The sequence below is a fragment of the Andrographis paniculata genome, unplaced genomic scaffold (genome assembly GCF_009805555.1).
Source record: "Andrographis paniculata isolate CXL003 unplaced genomic scaffold, ASM980555v1 Contig22END, whole genome shotgun sequence".
NCBI lineage: Eukaryota > Viridiplantae > Streptophyta > Magnoliopsida > Lamiales > Acanthaceae > Andrographis > Andrographis paniculata.
In genome coordinates, this window is record NW_026137513.1 from 2,748,280 (window position 1) to 2,772,084 (window position 23,805).

The 23,805-nt window shown below is 38.9% G+C and overlaps 1 protein-coding gene across 1 annotated transcript; it reads right to left on the reverse strand.

Moving 5' to 3' along the window:
* Positions 1-1,612: 1,612 nt before the first annotated feature.
* LOC127245676 (uncharacterized) lies at positions 1,613-4,754 on the reverse strand. The gene is made up of 10 exons (XM_051266691.1): positions 4,463-4,754; positions 3,488-3,660; positions 3,249-3,407; positions 3,024-3,173; positions 2,788-2,931; positions 2,554-2,710; positions 2,301-2,473; positions 2,180-2,235; positions 1,984-2,086; positions 1,613-1,893 (listed from the first exon to the last, which is right to left on the reverse strand). Exons 1-10 carry the CDS (start codon positions 4,683-4,685, stop codon positions 1,804-1,806), a joined length of 1,428 nt encoding a protein of 475 aa, XP_051122648.1. The 5' UTR covers positions 4,686-4,754; the 3' UTR covers positions 1,613-1,803.
* Positions 4,755-23,805: the final 19,051 nt, after the last annotated feature.

The window sequence follows — 23,805 nt, forward strand, 5'->3', positions numbered from 1 at the left end:
GAAATTGATAAATTGTTATGAGATGAACAAAAATTGGATATATTGTTAAAAGAACTGTGGAATGAAGTATAATTTTACTTTTTTGAAAATGACGTAATTTTATTTTTTTAAACTAACATGTAATTTTATTTGTAAAAAGTTCTGTGTATTTTTTTTTTTGAAATACTTATTTGTATATTTTCCACAAAAGATTATATAACATGTATGTATAATTATTAAAAAATGTAGTATATGTTTGTATTTAAATTTATTTAAACTTGAAAATAATACTCCATATGTTATAAAATTATTTAGCAAATAAAATTAAAACACAAATTATATATGTTTGGATTATAATGCAAAAATAAATTAAAATTAAAGTATAATTTATAAATATAAAAAATTATATAAAATAATATAAAAAAGAAATATATAGATAATACAAATATACGATACTCTAGTCAAATTCATGGTCTGATTAATTCCTTATTTATGGTAAAAGATTTAATCAAGGAAATAAAAGTATACGGTACTCTAGTCAAATTCATCGTAATATAGTATACTTTGAAATAAATAATTTTGCAATATATTAACAAATAAATACATATGAAAAATCAAAATATAATTTTATTCGTTTAGTTAATAAATTATTTTGAACAATTTTATTATTTATTAATTCGATTTTACATTATATCTAATTTATTAGGCAAAATTGCCCATAGCTCCCTTGTGGTTTCGAAACTTAGCGTAAATTTCACATCTACTTTAAAAATTGCATAACGCTATGTTGCATGAAACCACAAAGTGGTTTCAAAACTCAACATAAATTCCCATTTTACTTTAGAAAATTGCATGATGGAAATCATTTTCTTATCATACGAGGAAAGTTTCATGATGATGGAGTTTCATGCAACCTTTTTTAAAGTATAAGAGGGTAACATGCAATTTTTAAAGTACAAGAAAATTTTAGGCAGAATTTTGAAACCGCATAGAGTTAAAAGCAATTTTACCAATTTATTATTCAAACAAATAGATTCTTATACACTAAAATATTATTTTTCCCTATCTATCATTTTGTATTCATCGATTTATCTGAATCTTTGTATGTTTTTTTACATTTCTCACATTAATTTTTTATTACCAAACAAATAAAATATTTTTCATTTCTCTACAATTTATTCTCTTAACCGACCAAGACACTTATATTTTTAACCTTATTTTCTTATTACTTTAAGTATTATCTTTTTTTTAAAAAAAAAATAACATTTAAAACATGATATTCAATAATTTATTCATAAATAAATAAATAAAAATATATACTATTTCCATCTTCTACGAATCATTACATAAATATTTATTTATATCATATCATTGGGAAGGGATTCTCAGCATCATCACACACCCATGTAGATACATGGGTGTGTGTGCGGAGCAGGAAGAAATGATGATGAGGATCTTGACTTTAGCCTCCTGCCCCACTCTTAGCATCATCATATACCCATGTATCTATACATGAGTGTGTATTTATAAAGTTGACTTTATAGATTACACACCCATATATCTATGCATAGATGTGTGTGGAGTAGGGAGGAACAGGAGGGGATGATGCTGAGGATCTTCTCCCATATCATAGTTATACAAATTCAAATATTTTCTTATATAAATCACAGATAAAATTCAAACTTTCAAAACAAGTACACTCAGATTTGCCAGTCACAACGCACACAAATATTATTTTATTTTATTTTACTATACACACTCGTCGAGCAACCGCAGCCGAATTCCACCGGAATATCAATTTATAAAATGATATAGAAGAAGAAGCTATAAAAAATTCATCTTGGTAGGAATTTGAATTGCAGCTCTCTTCAAAAGATGACCTGAAGCCTTCTTCGCCATCCCCACAATTTCTTCCTATCAATCACAATCACAAACCCATCATCCATTTTACCTCAGGACTTTCTACACACACAGATGCATACATATACATACATACATACATACCTCGTCGACGGTCGTGATCTTCTTGTCGATCATGATCCAACGGCCGTTGCACATTACGGAGGCTATGTTTTCGCTTCTCATACAGTAAACAAGGCTGGAGATGCTGCATCGAAACAGAAGCGTAGAGATCGATCAGATCAGCCTAGCTCGAACCCTTCTCGAGTACGTTGAGAATTGTTAATCTTGATTCGCTTACCAATCATGAACAGGAACCATCGTCCATGAAGAAGAATCGATCACGATCATGTCAGCCTGCAGGCAATACAAATGAGTCGTAATAAGGCAGTTCGTTAGGGAAAAATGACTCACAAAATTACCTTTTTGCCAGCCTCGATTGATCCTATTTCGTTGTCCCAGAGCACGGTTTTTGCTCCATTTATAGTTGCCATTTCAAGAACGGTTTCTGCAGGCAGAGCCGTCGGATCGGTGGTTCCTTGTTTGAAGACTTCCTGTCCTTTGTTGATCAAGGAAGCGACGTACATCTCATCCACTGCATATACAAAATCAAACTTTGCATAAGTTTATTAAGACGAAAAATTTGGATAAACTCAAAATGCTGATGGCGCCAACCGATGCTCATCCGGTTGTTTGACGGGGCGCCGTCTGTTCCCAAAGAGACGCAAACACCTGCGTCGATCATTTCTCTGATGGGTGCAAATCCGAGCAATTTCATTGCAGAAGCAGGGCAGTGCGACACTTTTACGCCCCTTCTCGAAAGTAAACTCACCTGAGAATAAGGTTAGGTGTAGCGCATGGTGCGATAGAAATTTGCAAGATTCGATAAAATTATGCGCCGAAGCATACCTCGTGCTCGTTGACCCAAACAGTGTGAGCTGCTAGTAAGTTGCTTTGCAGCAGCTCGATTTTCTCGAGATACGTCACGGTTCCGTGATCGACTCCTTGCCTATCCACGACAACTTGGTTTTCGTAAGGAATCTCAGCAACATGCTATGCGTCGAAAGATTTCAACAGCGGGTAAATTTCAATCGTATACGAATTTCGAGAGTTCTATCCGTAGAATGAACAGGAATGTAATTTACCATATGAATACCCGTCCCGAGTTCTTTTGCAGCATCTCTAGTTTCGGTCAGTAGGAGATCGGTTGAATTCATGATCTGCCTTATCCCGAACCATATTCTGATGCAGCCATTCGCTGTGTTATGATGCTTCTTGTGCAGCTCCTTTTGCGACTATACCCTCAAATAGATCAATTAATAATAACCACGACGAACAGCATTGACTGTTATATAAATTAGAAACCGAACCTGAATACACTCCTCAGTCGTCCTGCTGGCCCATGAAGCTGGCAGTCCCTCCCCGGCATCCATCACCGACTGTGTTAAGCAAGCTCGTATCCCCAGCTGTTCAACTGCCCTTGCCATCCCGGAGACGTGCTGCCCTCCGGCTTCAGCAAAGCACGTCACCTATTTCATTTCATTACCCAAAATTTCAATCTTTACGAAGGTATGAATAAAATGTGAATTTGAGGGCGGTAGATACGCACTCCCGAGTGAATGAGCTCAATGCCGCAGAGTAAAGTGGAAAGATAAGAGTCGTCCTCTGTCATGTGTGATTCGTAAGGCCAGATGCGGTGGTGAAGCCATGTTAGCAAGTCGACATCGTCTGCTATGCCTCTCCCCAGCTGCTGTGATGTGTGGACATGAGTGTTTATCAAACCTATATATCATCATCATCGACATCGTCAAACAGTTAAGTGAATCCAACTGCAAACTAGAGCTGAATTTTTAGTTAGGCTGCCTCATCTAGTCAAGATAAAACTTAGCTCGAACAAATTAAATTAGACAAGCCGAGTTGAAACATGAAGCTTTGTTCATTGAGATAATAAACAAGTTCAAGCTTTGCAAACGAATGTTTTGAATTTGTTACTCCCTCCCTCAACCAAATCTATACTTGTTTTCTTTTTTGTTTGTCCACAAAAATATATACTCTCTATATTTACAAATATGTCACAACTAAAATTTTTTATGTCACAATAAACTAATATAACTATATTCATTAAAATTATATCTAGCTCAAAGAAGCATAGAAGGAGTAGTTCTTTTTGGCTTCTATATCGTTACACAATCAAACTCAATGACCTAATTTTTGTTCGAACATTCAAATCCTATTTTCCATTGCAATGCCACATCCAACAATTATTTTCAAATTATGCAGCTTAATAAACAAGAATCAATCTAAAATTGTAATCAGGCGACACTTAGAAACTTAAGAACATGTTTGTTTACACTCTGCTCAAAATCATCAACAATTGAACATAACAGAATTGATCTAAGCATAAAAAGGAGCAAACAAAAGAATTTTGGTGTACTAACAGAGGAAGTATCAAACCTAATTTTGTCATCTACGCTTTTATTTCTTCTAAACCCTAAGCAGTTATTATCTGGACAGATCAAGAGGATGGAATAGATCAAATTGGGGGAAAAAGATATTAGTGAGAAGCATATCCAGATGTATATACCTGGCAGTAAGAAGCGGCCATGGAGATCGATGAGTTGAGGTGAGAGAGATGAGTACCGCGAAATGATGTCCTCTGACTGCCCAACGGCCACGATTGTGTCGCCCTGCACAGCCACCGCGCCGTTCCGGAAAACACGTCTCTGCGGATCCATGGTCACGATGAGTGCACTGTGGAGCACCACCACCGAGGTGCCGCTTAGCTGCCGCCGTCTCTCATCCTCCATGTTAGCGGCGCCGATTGTCTTCGTCAACGCCGAGTTTCGGAGTCACAGTGAGTCAATCCGATGATTTATAATTTTTATAGTAAATGGTCTTTCCAATTTTAGCTCCATTTAATTGCTAAGGAAAAAGTACAGGTAAAATCACTCTGACTGAGATAAAATATTTTGAACACTTATTATTTATTTACTCATCTCATATCTATATATCTATTTGCTTCTTACATGGATAAAGTCGAAATAAAAATAAAAATACTAAATTAATTTTAGTATTGTATGATATAAAGATAATAACATTTGTATAATATATTATAAATTAGAAGGGTATTTGTAATGTTAGGTAGATAGTACAATTACTAAAAAAGAAAATGGATACGGACGGACCAAAATGAAAAAATGGATAGATTGTTAAGGGACGGAGGGAGTATTTATTTATAATATTCCCTCCATCCATAAATAAATATCCATTGGCTTTTGCACATAGTTTTAAAAATATTAGTACTCTCCCCCCGTCCCATTGAAAGGTTACTATTTTCTATTTTCGTCCGTCCCAAAACAAGGTTACCATTACCTAATTTAGTAATTGTACTACATACTTAACATAATAAGTACCATTTCATTTGTCATTACTTTTATATTACACCATACTAATAGGGGTATTTTTGTCTTTTTTACTACAATCCAATATAATATTAATATTTAAAAATCTACGTGCAAAAAACAAATGACACCCTTCCAATGAGACGGAGGAAATATTATATTTGAATACAGTAAAAATAAAGTAGAAATGACTAAAATATGTTAATAGATAGTACAGTTACTAAAAAAAATAGATACTTTGTCATGACAAACTAAAATGGAAAAATGAATACTTTGTTATAGGACGGAGGGAGTACAACGTTATAATTTTTTCATAAAAATATTATACTACGTCCATTCCGCAAAAAGAATAACATTTATTTTTTCACGTAGATTTTTAAATATTAGTATTATACTCCCTCCGTCCAGCTAGAAAGTATACATATTTTTATTTTGGGACGTCAAACTACAAAGTAAACATTTCATTAAATACCTTACTTTTTTCCACAAATACCCCCACTTTACATCACATCATTACTTTTACACCAAAAAGCAAGGACAAAAATGTCATTACACTACTTTTAACTACCCACTATAATTAAAATACTATTATTTCTTAAACACCACCCCAAAAGTAATTGTATACTTTTTTTGTGGACGGAGGGAGTATTAATTTATATAAAAAAGACAAAATTGCCCTTATTAGATTGTGTGATAAAAAATAATGACATTTGTTTAATATATTAGAAGTTGTAAAGGTATTAATTATGTTAGGTAAGTAGTACAATTACTAAATTAGAAAATAATATTTTTTTGGAACGGACAAAAATGGAAAATGGTATCCTTCTTGTAAGAAGGAGGGAGTAGCATATTGTCCCACTTAATTTTTTTTTCACTATTTTTATTTTCGTCCATTCACATAATTTGTCATTGTTTTTGTTTTAGAAATATAATTATACATTTTAATCACATTTTAAAATTTATAATTTATAATTTTTTTATTTTAATTAAATTATTTAATCATTTTAATTTTATTTTAAAATTTTTTTTATTAAATTATAATTATTTTACTAATACCTAAAATTCAGTGTTTAAAGACAAACTAGCTGAAACAGAGTGACTAATATTTTATTTCTTTTGATTTTTCAGAATTAAACTTCCATTTATTTATTTATTTTATCTAAACATAGTTATATCTATTGGAGATTAAATGATATATGGAATAATGCCAAAATGTTTTGAAAAGATAATACTCCCTCCTGATGCATTTTGTTTGAGCTAATATAGATCGATTATTTAATGATTGTAATAGAAGTATATTATTGTTGATGTAATTTTTCAACAAAAATAAAGTAAAATTCAAAGATATGAAAAATATCCTTAAACTTGATTAATTAGTGCCTGAGATTAGGAATCTCTAAACACTGTAACGTACAGAAAATAAACTGGAAAATAAAAGACTGAAATTTAAAGTGGTGATCCCCAAATCTGACTTTGCTTTGTTGAAGTTGATTGAAGATACCTTGCCAAATGATTATCCAAGCCTTTAAATATTCTCTGGGAAACCGTACCGAAAACCGTCATCCGAACGGTTACAACGTCTCCTTCCAAACCGTCTTCCAACCCTTCTCATGCTGACACGCGTCCTCAGCAGACCAAAATTATCCCTACATTTCACTCTTTGAGCCGACCACAGACCTTCCGCTCTTTTGGCCCGACTACCAATCTACAATAGTATGGGTCCGACCGCCAATCCTCCCGACTTGCGAACCATCTGACTTGAGGTCTTTCCGCCTTGAGGACTTCCCGACCTGAAAACCTTCCGACTTGAGGTCTTTCCGCCTTGAAGAATTCCCGACCTGAAAACCTTCCGACTTGAGGTCTTTCCGTCTTGAGGACTTCCCGACCTGAAAACCTTCCGACTTGAGGTCTTTCCGTCTTGAGGACCTCCCGACCTGAAAACCTTCCGACTTGAGGTCTTTCCGTCTTGCGGACCTCCCGACCTGAAAACCTTCCGACTTGAGGTCTTTCCGCCTTGAGGACTTCCCGACCTGGAAACCTTCCGACTTGAGGTCTTTCCGTCTTGAAGACCTACCGACCTGAAGTCCTTCCGACCTGAGGTCCTTCCGTCTTGAGGACCTACCGACCTGAGGTCCTTCCGTCCTAATGACTTTCCGTCTTGAGGACCTACCGACCTGAAGACCTTCCGACCTGAGGTCCTTCCGTCTTGAGGACTTTCCTTAGTAATAAACCTATTTTCCTTGATTTCCTCATGGTACCCTTCAGTCAGTTCAATCAACTCTATTGCCAGGCCCATTCTTCTTTTTACCTTGGGCTTTTAACCTAATTCTAAATTTCGTACGTAACAACTTGCCCGCCGCCAAGGGACTTTCAAACGCCATTTAACAATCAATGTTTGGAAGTTCATAAATCACTACCCTCTTGAAAAACTCCCTTAGCAACTGCACCAGTTACTGCAACACTCCTGATAATCTTCCTTCTCCGCAATACAAGCTTTTGTGAATCACAAACCCAAAACACTCTGACCATGGCGAATCAATACATTCCTGCCCTTCCCTTCGACGGAACCCTCCCGGAGGGCCCATTTTCAGCCTCGAAAGTACTGACTCCGACGATCCGTCCATATTGCACTACTCCTGAAGATTCAAATCGGATGAGGGAAGTCTTGGAATCCCGAAATTCCTTAGCTATCAACAGCCCTAACTACCAAGCAGTTCGCATTTGAGACAGCATCAAAACTCATCTCACAGACCCAAAAGATCCTTACCGCGCTTGGTATCGACAGGTAGCAGAACACTTCCAGACCCAATGGCGTTCCCAAAAAATCGACCAAGCAATATTACTGTCCACCATGCCTATCAACCTGCATGAGAAGGTGTTGTTGGCCATGTCTGCCTTCTGGAATGCGGAAAATGGGACTTTCCTCTTCCCATCGGGCCCCTTTGGCCCAACTCTTATGGACGTTGCAATGATCGCGCATCTCCCAGTCGTGGGTGAAGACCCTGTAATGGGAGCCCTAGATGGGCAGGAGCCATCAGAAGACCATCCAGGGTGGTCTTTACAAGGTGTGAAGGAATGGGGTTGGACAAAGTTCGCAACCGACCAGCAAGGGGCTCCAGGGACCCCTGTAACCGACCGGGAGCATACTGCCTTTATCCTTTTTTGGCTTTGTAGGTACGTCATTGTTTCCCCTTCCAAATGTGTTCTTCCTTCTCATCTCGACCTAGCCATTCATATCGCGTCAGGTCGTTTTTTCTCTCTTGGCACCCTGTTTTTAGCCAATCTGTTTGAAGGACTCACTAGAGTTAGCCTTCGTTTAACAGATAATGATAATAGGAAATTAGATACTGCCGCGTCGGGTCCTTTTTGGTTTTTAGAACTTTGGTTCCGGCTCTACTTCCCCAATGCGTTTAACTTAGGATCTCCGCCCACTATGCCAACAGCTGAAAAACATTTGGGATTAGCCCTTAACCGACTCTGCTCAGGACGGAATAACCTCCAATCTTCCGATCCAATAATAATCGCAGTTTTAACAGATACCCGCAGTAACTCTCGATTTTCTATGTATAAAAAATATGCGGGCTATGCTCCCGACCATTTTTGGCCTTTTCCAGTACCAAATCCGCTTCCGACTCCTGAGCCTTGTCCTCATTCCACTTATCCTTTTGCCTGGGACGTTGCCCTCAAACCCAGGTCTCTTTTTAGTAGCAAAAAACTTGATAAAAAGGGGCAGAAAACCTTTTACACTTTTAATTATGAACCTCAATTCATAGCGCGCCAGTTCGGCTGTTGCCAAGGTATCCCTGGACCCGTCGCTTGTCCTCATATAATTTTTCAAAGTCCCGACCGACGAGTCCTACCAAATTCAATCCCTTCTTATATCTCCCAGCTCACCACGTATATAACTTCCAATTCTTATATTCCTTTCCGCTCCAACCCTGAGATTGTAGATACTTTCAATGAATGGTGGTCGGTTGTATGGCCCCTGATATCCCCTGATGAGGGTCGGTTGCTGAACATACTCCTTCCACCCCAAGGATTGGTTCTAGGGGCGGCTAGACATACTAGCACTCAACAACCAACAGCCGCCCCGGGGACCGGGTCTATTGCTCCAACGCGAAAAAGGAAGGCGTCCCGGCTGCCGACACCCCCGACCTCTGGGGCCGACCAGCAAGCACCAGCGGACCTTGGAACTACGAAAACATCAGCAAGGATCCGACCCCGAATAGGTAATTTTTCTTAAAACCGTGAACCAATTCACTATATCTTAACTTTGATTTCACATATCATTCACCAGAACCGACCTTGGCAGCACCGACCACACAACCGACGCCAACCCCAGCCAACCAACCTTTGGTCCCGACTGAGGCAGTTCCTCTCCAAACCCCTACTCCACTTCTCACTTTGCCAATGAGCAGTCGGACGGAGGACCCGACGAGGAGGCAAACTCTTCCTCCCGTACCGAGGAGTGGTCGGGCCAGGCACCCGACCAGGAGGCAATCTTTACAAGAACTGCCTATAGAACCAGTAAGTCCTCTTATCAGCAATACTTAGGATTTCAATGACCAACCTTGATATATTCAATCAGCAACATTCCCATGATTTTTCACAGACACCTTCACCCATCGGATCAGCAGCAGGGGTCTCTTCTGACAGCGAGGGAACTACTTCCCAGATGGGTCGACCGCCATACATAGCATCAGACTCATCCATGTCGAAGGAAACACCAGCTGCCCTTGCCGAAGCTGACCCTCCATACGACGTCCCGGAAGCTGCTGATCCCGAAACCGTCCAATCGGGTGCAGCCGTGCTGGAGACTGAAAATGCCTCAGCTGCAGTGGCTCTAGATGCAGCCGTCCACCCTGCAGCCGTCCAGCCAGCAGCGGCGCTCCCACCAGCAATCGAGGGGCAGGCAGAAGAACCACCTGTGGCAGCCCAACCTCCAGAAATGGAAGAAGTTTCTTCATCCGATTCGGAGACTTCTGTGAACTTGGTAAGATTAAGCCAATCCACGCTACGATGTTTCCTTCAGAAAACACTAACTGTTCTATATACTACTTTCCATAGGGACCCAGGTCGGCACCTCAGCGACCATTCGCAGCAGCCGACGAGTCGGCTGCTATTATACCAGCTGTCTGCCCTACTCGACCGACCTCATTGCTGCCCCCCTCACTGACAGCAGTCCGCCCAGAGGTAACACATATCTGAGCTGAATAAATTGGCACCTTCCTTGGAATACTTATTGACATTGTAGGACTTGCAGGGGCCTTCGGACTTAGCTGTCCTATCGACTGTCCCGGTTCCAGCGGAGGCCCGAACCATAATCACTGAGGCCATTAACCATCCCCTGTCAGAATTGAGATCCGACTTATTGGACAGACTCATTCAGACGGTTGGTGGCCTTCTTTTTTACACTCCAACGGAATCGCCAGCCGTCCCCATTCTGCATCGGCTGATGGAAAGACTTACAGAGCTCAAGACTGAAGTGCTAGTCATTGGACTCCTGTCAGCCGAAACCCCCCAGCCCGACTTCGATCAAACAACGCTGGAGAATTCTTTCGCTAAGACCCGAGAATCTCTTCAGCAGACTACTGGAAGGCTGGGTGGTCTCCTTAGCACGAAAGCTCAAGTTGATGAAGCTATTCAGAAAAAGGAGGCAGAATTACGGGAGCTGAGGAAAGAACAGTCTACCCTGGATAAGCAAATTACCAATGAACAGCGTCTGCTTGAGAAGTATACCAAAAATGAGGCTGAATTGGATCAAGAGCTGAAAACCCAAGCCCGATCCCAATTCATCATAAGATATCAGACGGCTGCCAATACCAGAAGGCTATCCAGGGATGAAATCAAATGGACCCATATAAAAACTGCCCTAGGGGCATTGTTGTAATATTTTCCCCTCTGTAACAACGTTTGACTTAGTAATCCATTTTTCTTTCGTCTCACAAAACAAGGATCACCTTTCAATTTCCAACTTTGTAGGAATAGAAACAAACTCCTTCTTTAAAAGAACATTGTTTCTCACATTTTAAGAAACACATTCCAAGGCATATTTTGAAAATCACAACACTTAAAGTGTTAACAAACATGGCGAATGACCGACCTTATGTTCCATCAAACAATTGGCAGGGTGTTCTTCAACCCTTCTTTGTGGGTAATCACCCTATTGGAGGCCATGCAGAAGACTTGTTACATATACTCAAGCAACTAGACTTCAAATTCCGATTCTCCCAACGAGGAAGAAGAACCATTCATCGCGTCATCCGCCTGATGGAAAAAGTCATTGAGGGGTATGAACCTCTTCGTGACATCCTTAGCCGCATTCCTGATCTCCATCACCACATGGAAATGATAGAAAATCACGCAGCAACTATACTTCCAGATCTTGGTTGGGATAACATCTTTTCCAACCAACGAAAAGTCTTCTCAAGATTACGGACCATTGTTGATCGTGAACATCAAGCCATAACAGACATGCAAGCACGTACCCATCAAGATTTAGATGAAATGCAAAGCCAATGGGAAAGGTACCGACCAGATTTGGAAGATCTTATTGAAGAAGAACCAGAGCTAATATCCACTCACTGGGATGAAAAGTCTGATTCAGAGGCAGAAAATTTCTCACAACTACACGATGACTAACAGAAATGAACCTTTCCGTAGGTTCGAACCCCACAAATGGGTTCTGAATAATATTTTGTTTCAGGCAGTCTTGTTATCTGAAAAGGCAGGATAATACCTCTTCAGATATTTAGCATTAATACAATCATGTACTCTTCTACCTTCATGATTTACAATAATGAACGCGCCATTTCCAATATCTTTTTGAACAATGTATGGTCCTTCCCAATTCGGTGACCACTTTCCCAATTGATCAGTTTTCTTATATGTAGGAAGAATGGTCTTCCAGACTAGGTCTCCTTTTTGGAATGTCCTGTGAAGAACTTTCTTTCCGTAACTCCTTGCTCTGATTTCACTCTGTTTCACACTTCGATCTATTGCATGGAGACGGTTAACATCCAAATCTTCTAACTGCTGCAACATAAGTTGTTGGTATTCCTTTGTAAGATCACTATCAGTAAATTCTGTTCGGCCAGATGATACTCGAATTTCGGCTGGTAAAACAGCATCTTGGCCAAACGTAAGTTGGTAAGGTGAGAACCCTGTGGCTGTATTTCTGGTATTTCTATGTGCCCATAAAGCCTGAGACAATAACAAATGCCACTTTCTTGGGTTCCCTTCAACCATCTTCTTTATAATCCCAATGATAATCTTATTTGCTGCTTCCGCCTGTCCATTGGCTTGGGGATAATAAGGTGAAGAATGATGTAACCGAACACCGAATTCTGCCAAGAAATTAGAGAACTTTTCCCCTGTAAAGACCAAGCCTTGGTCGGTTGTTATAGACTGAGGAATACCATATCTGTAAATAATTTGGTTCAAAACGAAGTCTATCACTTCTTTCTGATCCACATTTTTCAAAGCAACTGCTTCTACCCATTTGGTAAAGTAATCAGTCGCGACCAATATGAAACAATGATGTTTCGATGAAGCAGGATGTATCTTACCAATAATATCCATAGCCCATGATTTAAAAGGCCATGGTTTTGCCAAAAATTGCAATTCGGTTACTGGCAAATGGTTTAAGTTTCCATGTCTTTGACATTCCTGACAGCCCTTGGCAAATTGTATACAATCTTCAAAAATCTTTGGCCAGAAAAACCCCAAACGATGAATGGCCCATCTCATATTCAAACCTGCTCGATGAGCTCCACATATCCCACCATGTACTTCTGTCATCACTTCTAGAGCTTCTTTAGATCCCAAGCATTTCAAAAGTAAACCTTCAAATGATCTCTTGTACAAAATTCCATTTATCAATTGAAAACGTAAAGCCTTCAATCGTGTCGCAATTGAAACACTCACACCAGGATTCTGTAAATACAGGATAAGCTCTGTTCTCCAATCGGGCACTGTTTCGCCATCGGACTTCTGTCCGATAATAACTTCGCAATCGGGCTCCTGACCGACCGTCTCCTGCCCGACAGCCTCGCAGTCGGGCTCCTGTCCGACACTCTCCTGCCCGATCATAACTTCACAATCGGGCTCCTGTCCGATAGCCTCTTGCTCGACCGTAACTTCGCAGTCGGGCTCCTGTCCAATAGCCTCTTGCCCGACCGTAACTTCGCAGTCGGGCTCCTGTCCAATAACCTCTTGCCCGACCGTAACTTCGCAGTCGGGCTCCTGTCCAATAACCTCTTGCCCGACCGTAACTTCGCAGTCGGGCTCCTGTCCAATAGCCTCTTGCCCGACCGTAACTTCGCAGTCGGGCTCCTGTCCAATAACCTCTTGCCCGACCGTAACTTCGCAGTCGGGCTCCTGTCCAATAACCTCTTGCCCGACCGTAACTTCGCAGTCGGGCTCCTGTCCAATAGCCTCTTGCCCGACCGTAACTTCGCAGTCGGACTCCTGACCGACCGTCTCTTGCCCGACCATTCGGTCACATATTGGGTCTGTCTTTTCTTCTATGCCCGACTTGACCTCCGACCACATATCCTCCAGAATTCCTTTACAGGCCCTTTGAGCCAACTCATCGGCACGTTGGTTTTCTTTCCTCGGAATGAACTCAATTATTACTTCTGAGATTTTCGTCAGTAACCGACGCACAATGTCCCTGTATCTGCGAAGATGAGGGTAATTGCAAACATATTGGTTGTTTACCTGGTTGATTACTAGTTGAGAATCCCCTCTTATGATTACAGACTGGACCTTCCTGGCTATTAAAGCCTCCAGACCCAAAATTAAAGCCTCATATTCTGCCGAATTATGGGTCATGGCTTCCAATCGTAATTGTAAGTTGATCTTTTGACCATCAGGTCCTTGCAAAAAGACCCCTACCCCTGATTTGTTTCCAGAGGTAGAACCATCAAAGAACATCAACCATGTTCTGGTACTTATATATGGCACACACCCGACCTGTAGATTATCCAAATATGATGAACGACCAAGTGGTCGGACGCTATCACAAAGAGAATACCCGACTTGTGAAAATTCTGCTAAGAAGTCGGCTACTGCTTGTCCCTTGATTGCCCTCAGCGGGGAATGTTGAAGATCAAAAGGAGCCAATTTGATGGCCCACTTCATAAGTCTGCCCTTCATAGTAGGTCTCTGCAAAATTAATTTGATGAGATCCACCTTTGATATGACCTCAATTCTTCTGGGCAGCAAATAATGCTCGAGTTTAGTACAAGCGAAGACCAATGAATAACACATTTTTTCTGGCATAGTGTAATTCAGTTCTGGTCCTGTAAGGGTTTTACTGAGATAGTAGATTGCCCTTTCCTTCCCGTCATCACCATCCTGTGCCAATAAACAGCTAACCACTTCATATGTATTTGCCAAATAAAGTTTGAGTGGCCGACCTTGTTTAGGAGGCATCAAGACTGGAGGGTGAACCAATGCCTGCTTGATAGCATCTAAAGCCATTTGTTGATCGGGACCCCATTCGAAAGCATTTTTTCCAGCTTTCAACAATTTAGTGATGGGTCTAACCTTGCCAGCAGCATTAGAAATGAAACGCCTCAAATAATTCACCTTACCCAAAAGACTTTGGATTTCTTTAATCGTCCTGGGTGGCCGACTATCAAGAATGGCTTTAGCCTTGTTGGCATCGATTTCAATTCCTCTCTCATGAACTAAAAATCCTAAAAAGCTCCCGGCTGATATTCCAAAGGCACATTTGGTTGGATTCATCTTTAAATTGTACTTCTTCATTCTTTCAAATGCCTCTTCAAGATTTCTCAAATGTTCATCAAAACTGGCAGATTTAACAATAACATCATCAATATACACTTCCATAGATCTGCCAATTAAATCATGAAAGATTGAATTCATGGCTCTTTGGTAAGTTGCCCCTGCATTCTTTAACCCGAATGGCATGACTGTCCATTCATAAATACCTAAAGCCCCTGGGCATCTGAATGCTGTCTTAGGAATGTCTTCCTCTGCCAGAAATATTTGGTTATAACCTGCATAACCATCCATCAGACTAAGGATTTTATGCCCTGCTGCTGCATCTATCAACATGTCGGCCATAGGCATCACATATTCATCCTTAGGGATAGCTAGATTCAAATCCCTGAAATCGATGCATATCCTAATTTTACCATTTTTCTTGACCACTGGCACAATATTAGCCAGCCACTCCGCATAACGGCAAGGCTGAATAAAACCCACTTTGAGAAGTTTTTGGATTTCTTCCTTGATTTGAGGCATTAGGTCCGGGCTCATTCGCCTTGGAGGTTGTTTGTAAGGTTTACAACCTTCTTTGATAGGCAATCGATGCTCTATTAGACTTCTTGTCAAACCAGGCATCTCTGAATAATCCCATGCTAAACAATCAATGTTGTTTCTAATAACTTCGAGCATCATTGTTTGTTGCTCTTTAGACAAATAACCACTTAACCTGATCACTTTTGGAACCAATTCGGTTCCTAAATTAAACTCCAATAATGGGTCTTGTGATGAAGCTGTTGGTTCTGTTTTCTCCAATAAATCAGGCCAACGAAATTGTTCATCTTCTTGGAGGTGAACATCAAGAATCTCTTTACTATTTTCTGCTTTATGTAATAACTGCTTTAAATAGAACTTATTAGTAAGAGAACTACATACTTCTAAACTTGTATCATCCATTGCAAACAAATTATATGGGAATGGGTGTGGCTTTATCATGAGCCATACAATCAAGGTGTTCTTTTAATAGAACATCGAGTTCTGACCAGTGACTTTATAACCCTTGTATGGGTACTCCCTGGCCATATACAACTGAGACATCGGAGCCAAATGACTGGAATAAAACACTGACTCTTCAACTTGCTCTGATATATCGAAGGGGTTGTCATTCGCTTCCATTTTGAGAACCTGATTTCCTTCCCAGAACATCAATTGTTGGTGCAGGGTTGATGGCACACATTGGGAGGCATGAATCCAGTCTCTTCCCAGCAAGAGAGAGTATGTAGTATCTGCGTCCACAATAAAGAAAACAGTGGAAATCTTCTTTGGTCCGACTTCAATGGTGGCAACCATCATCCCTTCAGGCTTAGTCGGCTGCCCTGTAAAACTTGTCATTTCGAATTCCACAGGAGACAGATCATGAATTCCTTTCCCTAGCTTCTTGAGAGTCTTCAATGGCATAACGTTAAAGACTGCTCCATTATCCACGAAAACCTTTGTAATTGGTTTCCCACAAATGTGAGCATTAACATACAGAGGTTTCAAATGGGAGATCGCACCCTCTGGAATAGGAGGAAACACTATCGAAGGTGTTTCGGACTGAGGCTCAGAATCTGAAGTCTTTGCCCACTCTGTTTCCTCTAATTCATCATCTGCCAAGAATGCCCATAACGGTTCGTCCATAGTATCATCTACCAGACTCGCCCATATCGGTTCATCTCTCATCTGATTAACTTCTGTCATCCGACAAGGGATGCGTGGTCCCAGACGAGATTTAACAGATCTTGAACTTTCCTATGTAGTTATAACTTCTTCCTTCGTCTTGTTCTGAGGTTGAAGCGTCAAAGATTCTATACGGAAGTCTTCAAGAGATGGATTGATGTTGATCCGTTCACAATGTTGGCATCTAAAACCTTTAATTATTTCATCTGCCATTCCTTTACCTTTCCCCTGTCCCGACGAACTTCTTTTGGTATGGTCGGAAGCGCCTGATTCGGCATTCGGTTGCTTTCCTGACCAGACCCGACTGGACCGACCAATTGGAGACTGAATGGCTGCTCCCTGCTCGTTGGTCGGTTGTTCTGTGGAGACTCTAACGGACCGATCTCCTGCCACGTGGTCGGCTGCTTTTTGTTCGTCGGTTAATTGTTTTGCTGAAGGAACTCGTTTCCCATACTTTGCAGCATACCTGCGTTTGGCATTGCGAATCTGTGTACGATTCATACCTGGGAAACGAGGATCTATATCAACTGGCAAAGGCTTTTTATTTCGAGCCCAATTGTTCCCGACTGACCCTGTTTTTCTGGTCGGGTGGTCACGAACTAACGCCCCTTCTTTCACCTCCACATTAAAAGAACCGTCTGGATGGTCCCATTTTTCAGCGACTGGTTTCTCACAAACTTTGAGTCGTTCTTCAGGTCGGCTGCTTTTTGGCTGATTTCCTTTCTTTGTTCCGGGGCTTGCCTGAGTTCGTTCCCCTGTTTGTCCATCATTGGCCGAACTTTTCCTTGTTTCCGAACTTGGTTGGATGTCAACCATTGCCGTTGTTACTTTCGGAAACGGTTGCTGGTCTACACCTAGAGTGATGTATTTGAGCCGACCCGTCTTGATGGCCTTTTGAATTTCCTTCCTGAAATGAGTACACTGACTTGTAGTGTGCGTGAAAGAATTATGCCACTTACAATATGGTCTCCCTTTGATTTCTTCTTTAGTGGCAAGTCTTTGCCCCTTTGGAATACGGATCTGACCATCAGTCAGCAAGATATCAAAAATTTCATCAGCTTTTGAACTATCAAACGTCGGTTGTTCTTTTCCTTCAGATCCTAGTACTGGCTTCAACTTAGGGCATACATAAGGTTTTCCAGAAAGGATTTCGGCTGCCATCTCTTCTGACTGATTATTAAAATCAAAGTCACATGTTTCTGTTCCCATACTCGCCATATGTTGGCCTCTATTACGCCTGTTATGCTGATCTTCCTCTCTGAACAAAGACTCTAGACGCCCTGCCTTGGATGCAAGACTTGCCAAATCCTCCACGTCCAGGGCAGTGAGTGCCTTTCTTAAACGAGTATGCATATTCCGGACCACTAAATTGGTCATCTCTTTCTCACTGATTACCGTAGGACATCGTCCCTTCATCAATCGTACCCTTTCTATAAATTGTGAAGCAGATTCTTCTGGATACTGCCTCAATTCCATTAAATCTGTTAAAGAAACAGTTGGTAAAGGATTGAAGAATCTAGCATGAAATGCCGTCTCCAGTCCTTCCCACGTCTGAATTTGTCCAGGAGGCAGACTTGCAAACCATGAAAACGCGGTTCTAGTAAGAGATAAGCCAAACAGTTGCAACTTATAAAAAGGGTTATTACCAACTTCTCCCAATTGTGCTGTGAACCGACCAACATGTTCTATGGTGGAAGATCCGTCCTCCCCTGAGAATGCATGAAAATCGGGTGGTCGATAATTCCTTGGGAGAGGGTGTTCATTAATGACCCTTTCTGGGAAAGGTTTCTGATATGCAGGGCGGTTAGCCATCTGAGGAGTTAATCCATACTGATCCCTTAATATATGTGCAAGCTCATCAGGATCTACATGAAAGCGTTGATGATCAGGAACATGGAACGGATCCTGCACAGGAATATGAATAGGATCATGTATATATCCTTCAGGCCTGTCTTCCCTTGTATTGTTCGTCTGCGGATTGGTAACCCTTGGTCCCAGTGGAACAGTGTTGGGAAAAGTTAGAGGAGACTTTCCCCTATCCATTCGGTTGGGATTTGTGGCACTTGGAAATGCACTATCCACGAATGATGGCCCTGCGAAATTTGTCTGTAGTCTGGACGGTGATACTCCTGGTGGAGTTTGAGTGGGTTGAAGACTAACCCTAGACAGTGCTTGATCTATCATGGTCTGCATCATACTCTGTTGTTCACGCAACATGTTCGTTTGTTGCTCACGCAACATTTGTTGAACATAAGACCACCAATCTGTTGGTGGTTGTGGGATTTCCCCGGCATTTGGCACATTAGGTGGTGGAACGGATTCTCCCACCGGTGCCGACGATGATTGAGGTTGTGAACCTGCCATATGGACCCTTCCGATGATACGGCCGGATCTTAGACGTATGTAATTATCGCCGGAATTGGAATGAGCAATTTTGTCTTGTTCCCACTGTGGTCGCCAATTTGTTGATGTAATTTTTCAACAAAAATAAAGTAAAATTCAAAGATATGAAAAATATCCTTAAACTTGATTAATTAGTGCCTGAGATTAGGAATCTCTAAACACTGTAACGTACAGAAAATAAACTGGAAAATAAAAGACTGAAATTTAAAGTGGTGATCCCCAAATCTGACTTTGCTTTGTTGAAGTTGATTGAAGATACCTTGCCAAATGATTATCCAAGCCTTTAAATATTCTCTGGGAAACCGTACCGAAAACCGTCATCCGAACGGTTACAACGTCTCCTTCCAAACCGTCTTCCAACCCTTCTCATGCTGACACGCGTCCTCAGCAGACCAAAATTATCCCTACATTTCACTCTTTGAGCCGACCACAGACCTTCCGCTCTTTTGGCCCGACTACCAATCTACAATAGTATGGGTCCGACCGCCAATCCTCCCGACTTGCGAACCATCTGACTTGAGGTCTTTCCGCCTTGAGGACTTCCCGACCTGAAAACCTTCCGACTTGAGGTCTTTCCGCCTTGAAGAATTCCCGACCTGAAAACCTTCCGACTTGAGGTCTTTCCGTCTTGAGGACTTCCCGACCTGAAAACCTTCCGACTTGAGGTCTTTCCGTCTTGAGGACCTCCCGACCTGAAAACCTTCCGACTTGAGGTCTTTCCGTCTTGCGGACCTCCCGACCTGAAAACCTTCCGACTTGAGGTCTTTCCGCCTTGAGGACTTCCCGACCTGGAAACCTTCCGACTTGAGGTCTTTCCGTCTTGAAGACCTACCGACCTGAAGTCCTTCCGACCTGAGGTCCTTCCGTCTTGAGGACCTACCGACCTGAGGTCCTTCCGTCCTAATGACTTTCCGTCTTGAGGACCTACCGACCTGAAGACCTTCCGACCTGAGGTCCTTCCGTCTTGAGGACTTTCCTTAGTAATAAACCTATTTTCCTTGATTTCCTCATGGTACCCTTCAGTCAGTTCAATCAACTCTATTGCCAGGCCCATTCTTCTTTTTACCTTGGGCTTTTAACCTAATTCTAAATTTCGTACGTAACAATTATATATTTATTAAAACAAATTTAAAATATGTGTACAATATTATGAATATTATTTTGTAAAAAAAAAATTTTATACGACACAAATAAATAAAAAATATTTATTTAATTATATTTACCAAAAATTAGTTTTATAAAAATATTGAAAATTATAAAAGTAAATAAATATTTTTTAATTGAAGTATAAATAAAGAGATTTTGAGTGGTCCTATGTGTAAAAAATTATATATTTAATTTGTTAATTGTGTTTAAAATTGATAAATTTATTAAAAATAGAAAAAAAATCATGAAATTGACAAAAAATAAGAAAAAAAAAAAAAAAAGAGAGAGAGAAATGGTTATTGTGGCAGGACGGTGTGAATACAAGGTTTATTTTGTTTTAATTTGAAATTAAATTTTGTATTTATGTTTTGGTTCAAATTGTATTTTCTATTTGAAGTTTTATGAGAAAAATAGTATATATTTATCCAAAATATTAAAAATAAGATAAAATAAACACACCCCAGATTTTTTTTAAAAAAAATTATTTCTTTTATGAACAATTGTAGAGTATATAATAATAGTATTAATTAAAATTAAAATATACTTTTTCATCCGACTCGAATGTGCAATTTTAAAAATTCTTATTAGATTAAAAATATAATAATATTTGTTAATATATGAATAAGTAAAATGTACATTCTATTAGGATTGATGAAATATATATTACATTTTCACAATAAAATAAAATAAAATTATATTCAACACAAAATATTATATCATAATAATAAAAAAAAAATTTAAACTAAAACACTGAACGCACCCTCTCTAGATAATTACATGGATACATGTAGACACATCCATAGAACAACAATTGCGGCCATGACACCAATTTTTTGATCAAAAGTGTAAACTATGGAAGGCGACAAATCTTGGGCGATGAAGGAGGTGGTAAGAAGATTGAATCCCGGCGACAAAATAACACCCTTTATAATGTTTATCCGCCATCTCTTCATCGCAACAATCCATTTTTATTAGAATACTGATAAAATGATCAACTTCGCACGGAAGTACCAAAGGGCCTTCGCTACTATACCCATACTCAGATTCGGCTTCCTCGAGCAATACCTTGAACAAGGGATGGTTTATGAGCTCGGTTTTGATAAAAAAGCTATCCCTTTTGGGTCCAACATAGATTGAAATGCATCCTTCGGGGGCAACCCTTAGTTTTTTCTTCGTCAAAGCATAGCCTTCGATGTGTTCTTCGCTCTTTAGGGTTCTTTCTTGTGGCCAAGATTTGCTTGTCATGTTTGGATCGTTTCGGATGCCCTTTTTTCCTATGGTACCATTAAAGGATTTGCACCGATCCCATGTCTTCGAGAACAACCCTTTTTTGTTAACTCTTAGATGAATCCATGTTTTTGATGTAAAAGTAAAAAAATTATTTGAAAGTAGATGAACAAAAGGGCTTGCTCAAGTGTTCATGTACTTCACTTGTACATAATTCCAAGCCATAATATATATATATATATATATATATGTGTGTATATTTAGACATGGTTATTTAGAGAAGTCACGAGATTACTATTATTGGGTTGCCTTTGTAATGGGGAAGTCTCCCTTCATCAAATTTAGATGTATCAATACTATGCAGTGAATGAATTAATAAATGTTTCTCTCTCTCTCTCTCTAAAAAAAAGTGGCCAACTTGAGTGTAGTTCATTAATCTCAAATTAGTTAAATTTAATTTTTTAAAAAAAAATTATCATGTAAAACAGACATTTTAAAATAATAGCAGAGATGCAATGTTTTATAAAAATACTAGTGAATATTGAATAATAGGGAATATTTAACAAAACACACATTGGAATCAGAAATTGATATTTCAAATTTACGAAAGTACTCCCTCCGTCCGAGAAATTTAGTCAATTTGGGTTCGACACGAAACTAAGAAAATCGAGTATTTTATTGAAAAAATAAAAAGTATTCATGGATATTTTTAAAAATTTAATTATAAATTAAATAGAATATAGAGAAAATATAATAAAGTGAATGATATTTATTATAAATGATAAATAAGATGCTAAAACAAACTGTGCTGAATGGAGTAAAAAAGTAATTATTATAATTTTTGTCATTAAATAATATAATTAATGTAATTATGATAATGTGTTTTCAACTATCAGCATTGGTGAGCACTGAATCCATGTTGTAAATAAGTGTTGAATAAAGTGTAATAATTAAATATTGATTTTTTTTACTATTTCAAATATAATAGTGGAGTAACTTTAACGGATGGACAAAAAAGAAAAGTAAAAATAAATTTTGCCGCACAAATGAAGTATATATATTTAAAAGGGTCACCCTTCTTACACCTTCACTTTGAAAAAATTCTCAAAATATTATCCCCTCTGTCTCAAACACTGTACAACATATATGTTTAGCATCAGAATTTAGGTGGAGAATATTAAATATGATAATTTGAGATAATTTGGATATTAAGTGATGTGATTGGAGAGATAAATGATTATTTATTTTTTTTATTTGAGTGATGTGATGAGATAAAGTGAAGTGTATAATTATATATAGATATAAATATTATTAATTATTTCTAAATTTGAAAATATTGTAGTGAGTTTGAGACAAAAGAAAAAAAATATTGTAGGATGCTTGGAACGGCGAATATATTATTTTAGAGATTATTGAAGAGCAAGCATAATTAAATGTGTAGTTGTTATTATTGAACAAAAAAAAAAGTTTAATTACTCCCTCTGTCCATAACTAGATATTCATTTGTTTTATGTACGTAGTTTTAAAAATATTAGATTATATTAGAATATAGTATGAATAAAGTAGAAATGACTAAAATAACCTTATTAGTATGTATGATATAAAGGTAATGACATTTGTGTAATATATTGTAAGTTGTAAGGGTATTTGTAATGTTAAGTAGATAGTACAGTTACTAAAAAATGAAATGGATACTTTGTTATGAGACGGACTAAAATGGAAAAATGGATACTTTGTTATGAGACGGAGGGAGTATATGTATTGGTAAACCCATATTTGGTTTGAGTTTGGTATTAAAATAATATTTGATAGGATGTTTTGTTAGAGAAAAAAATATATATTTTTTTAAAAAACACAGAATTCAAATAGTAAAATTTGAGAAATTTTAGGTAAAGAAACATACGTTATCATTTTAGACTAATAAGGGAGTTTAGACTTATTATATACCCTATCATATATTAAAAGTAACTATAAAAATTTAACACAAAGTTTGGCAGCCAAATTATTTATTGCAACTATTGATGGGAGTAGAAAATGCTGCTCAATAAGTTGATAGAAATAGGCCTGCCTTCATTAATATCCATCTTATACATACCAATTTCAATTAAAATTATATACTATATCTAGAGAGAGAGAGAGAGAGTAAAAAATGGAGCCCACAAATGGCTGCGCTTTATTTAATTTTATATACTCTACTACCATAGGTAACTTATTAATCAATTAATAAATTTTATTATTGTAATTTAAATAGTGCGTGCATGTGCATGTGCATGCATGAAAAATTAAGGCAAAGAAA

Excerpts from the sequence above, each read along its gene's own strand:
- LOC127245676 (XM_051266691.1), bottom strand. The coding sequence starts at position 4,685 with ATGGAGGATGAGAGACGGCGGCAGCTAAGCGGCACCTCGGTGGTGGTG. Across the intron at positions 3,174-3,248 it reads CGACTGAGGAGTGTATTCAG|TCGCAAAAGGAGCTGCACAA; the intron begins GTTCGGTTTCTA and ends TTGAGGGTATAG. Across the intron at positions 2,236-2,300 it reads CAATCGAGGCTGGCAAAAAG|GCTGACATGATCGTGATCGA; the intron begins GTAATTTTGTGA and ends TATTGCCTGCAG.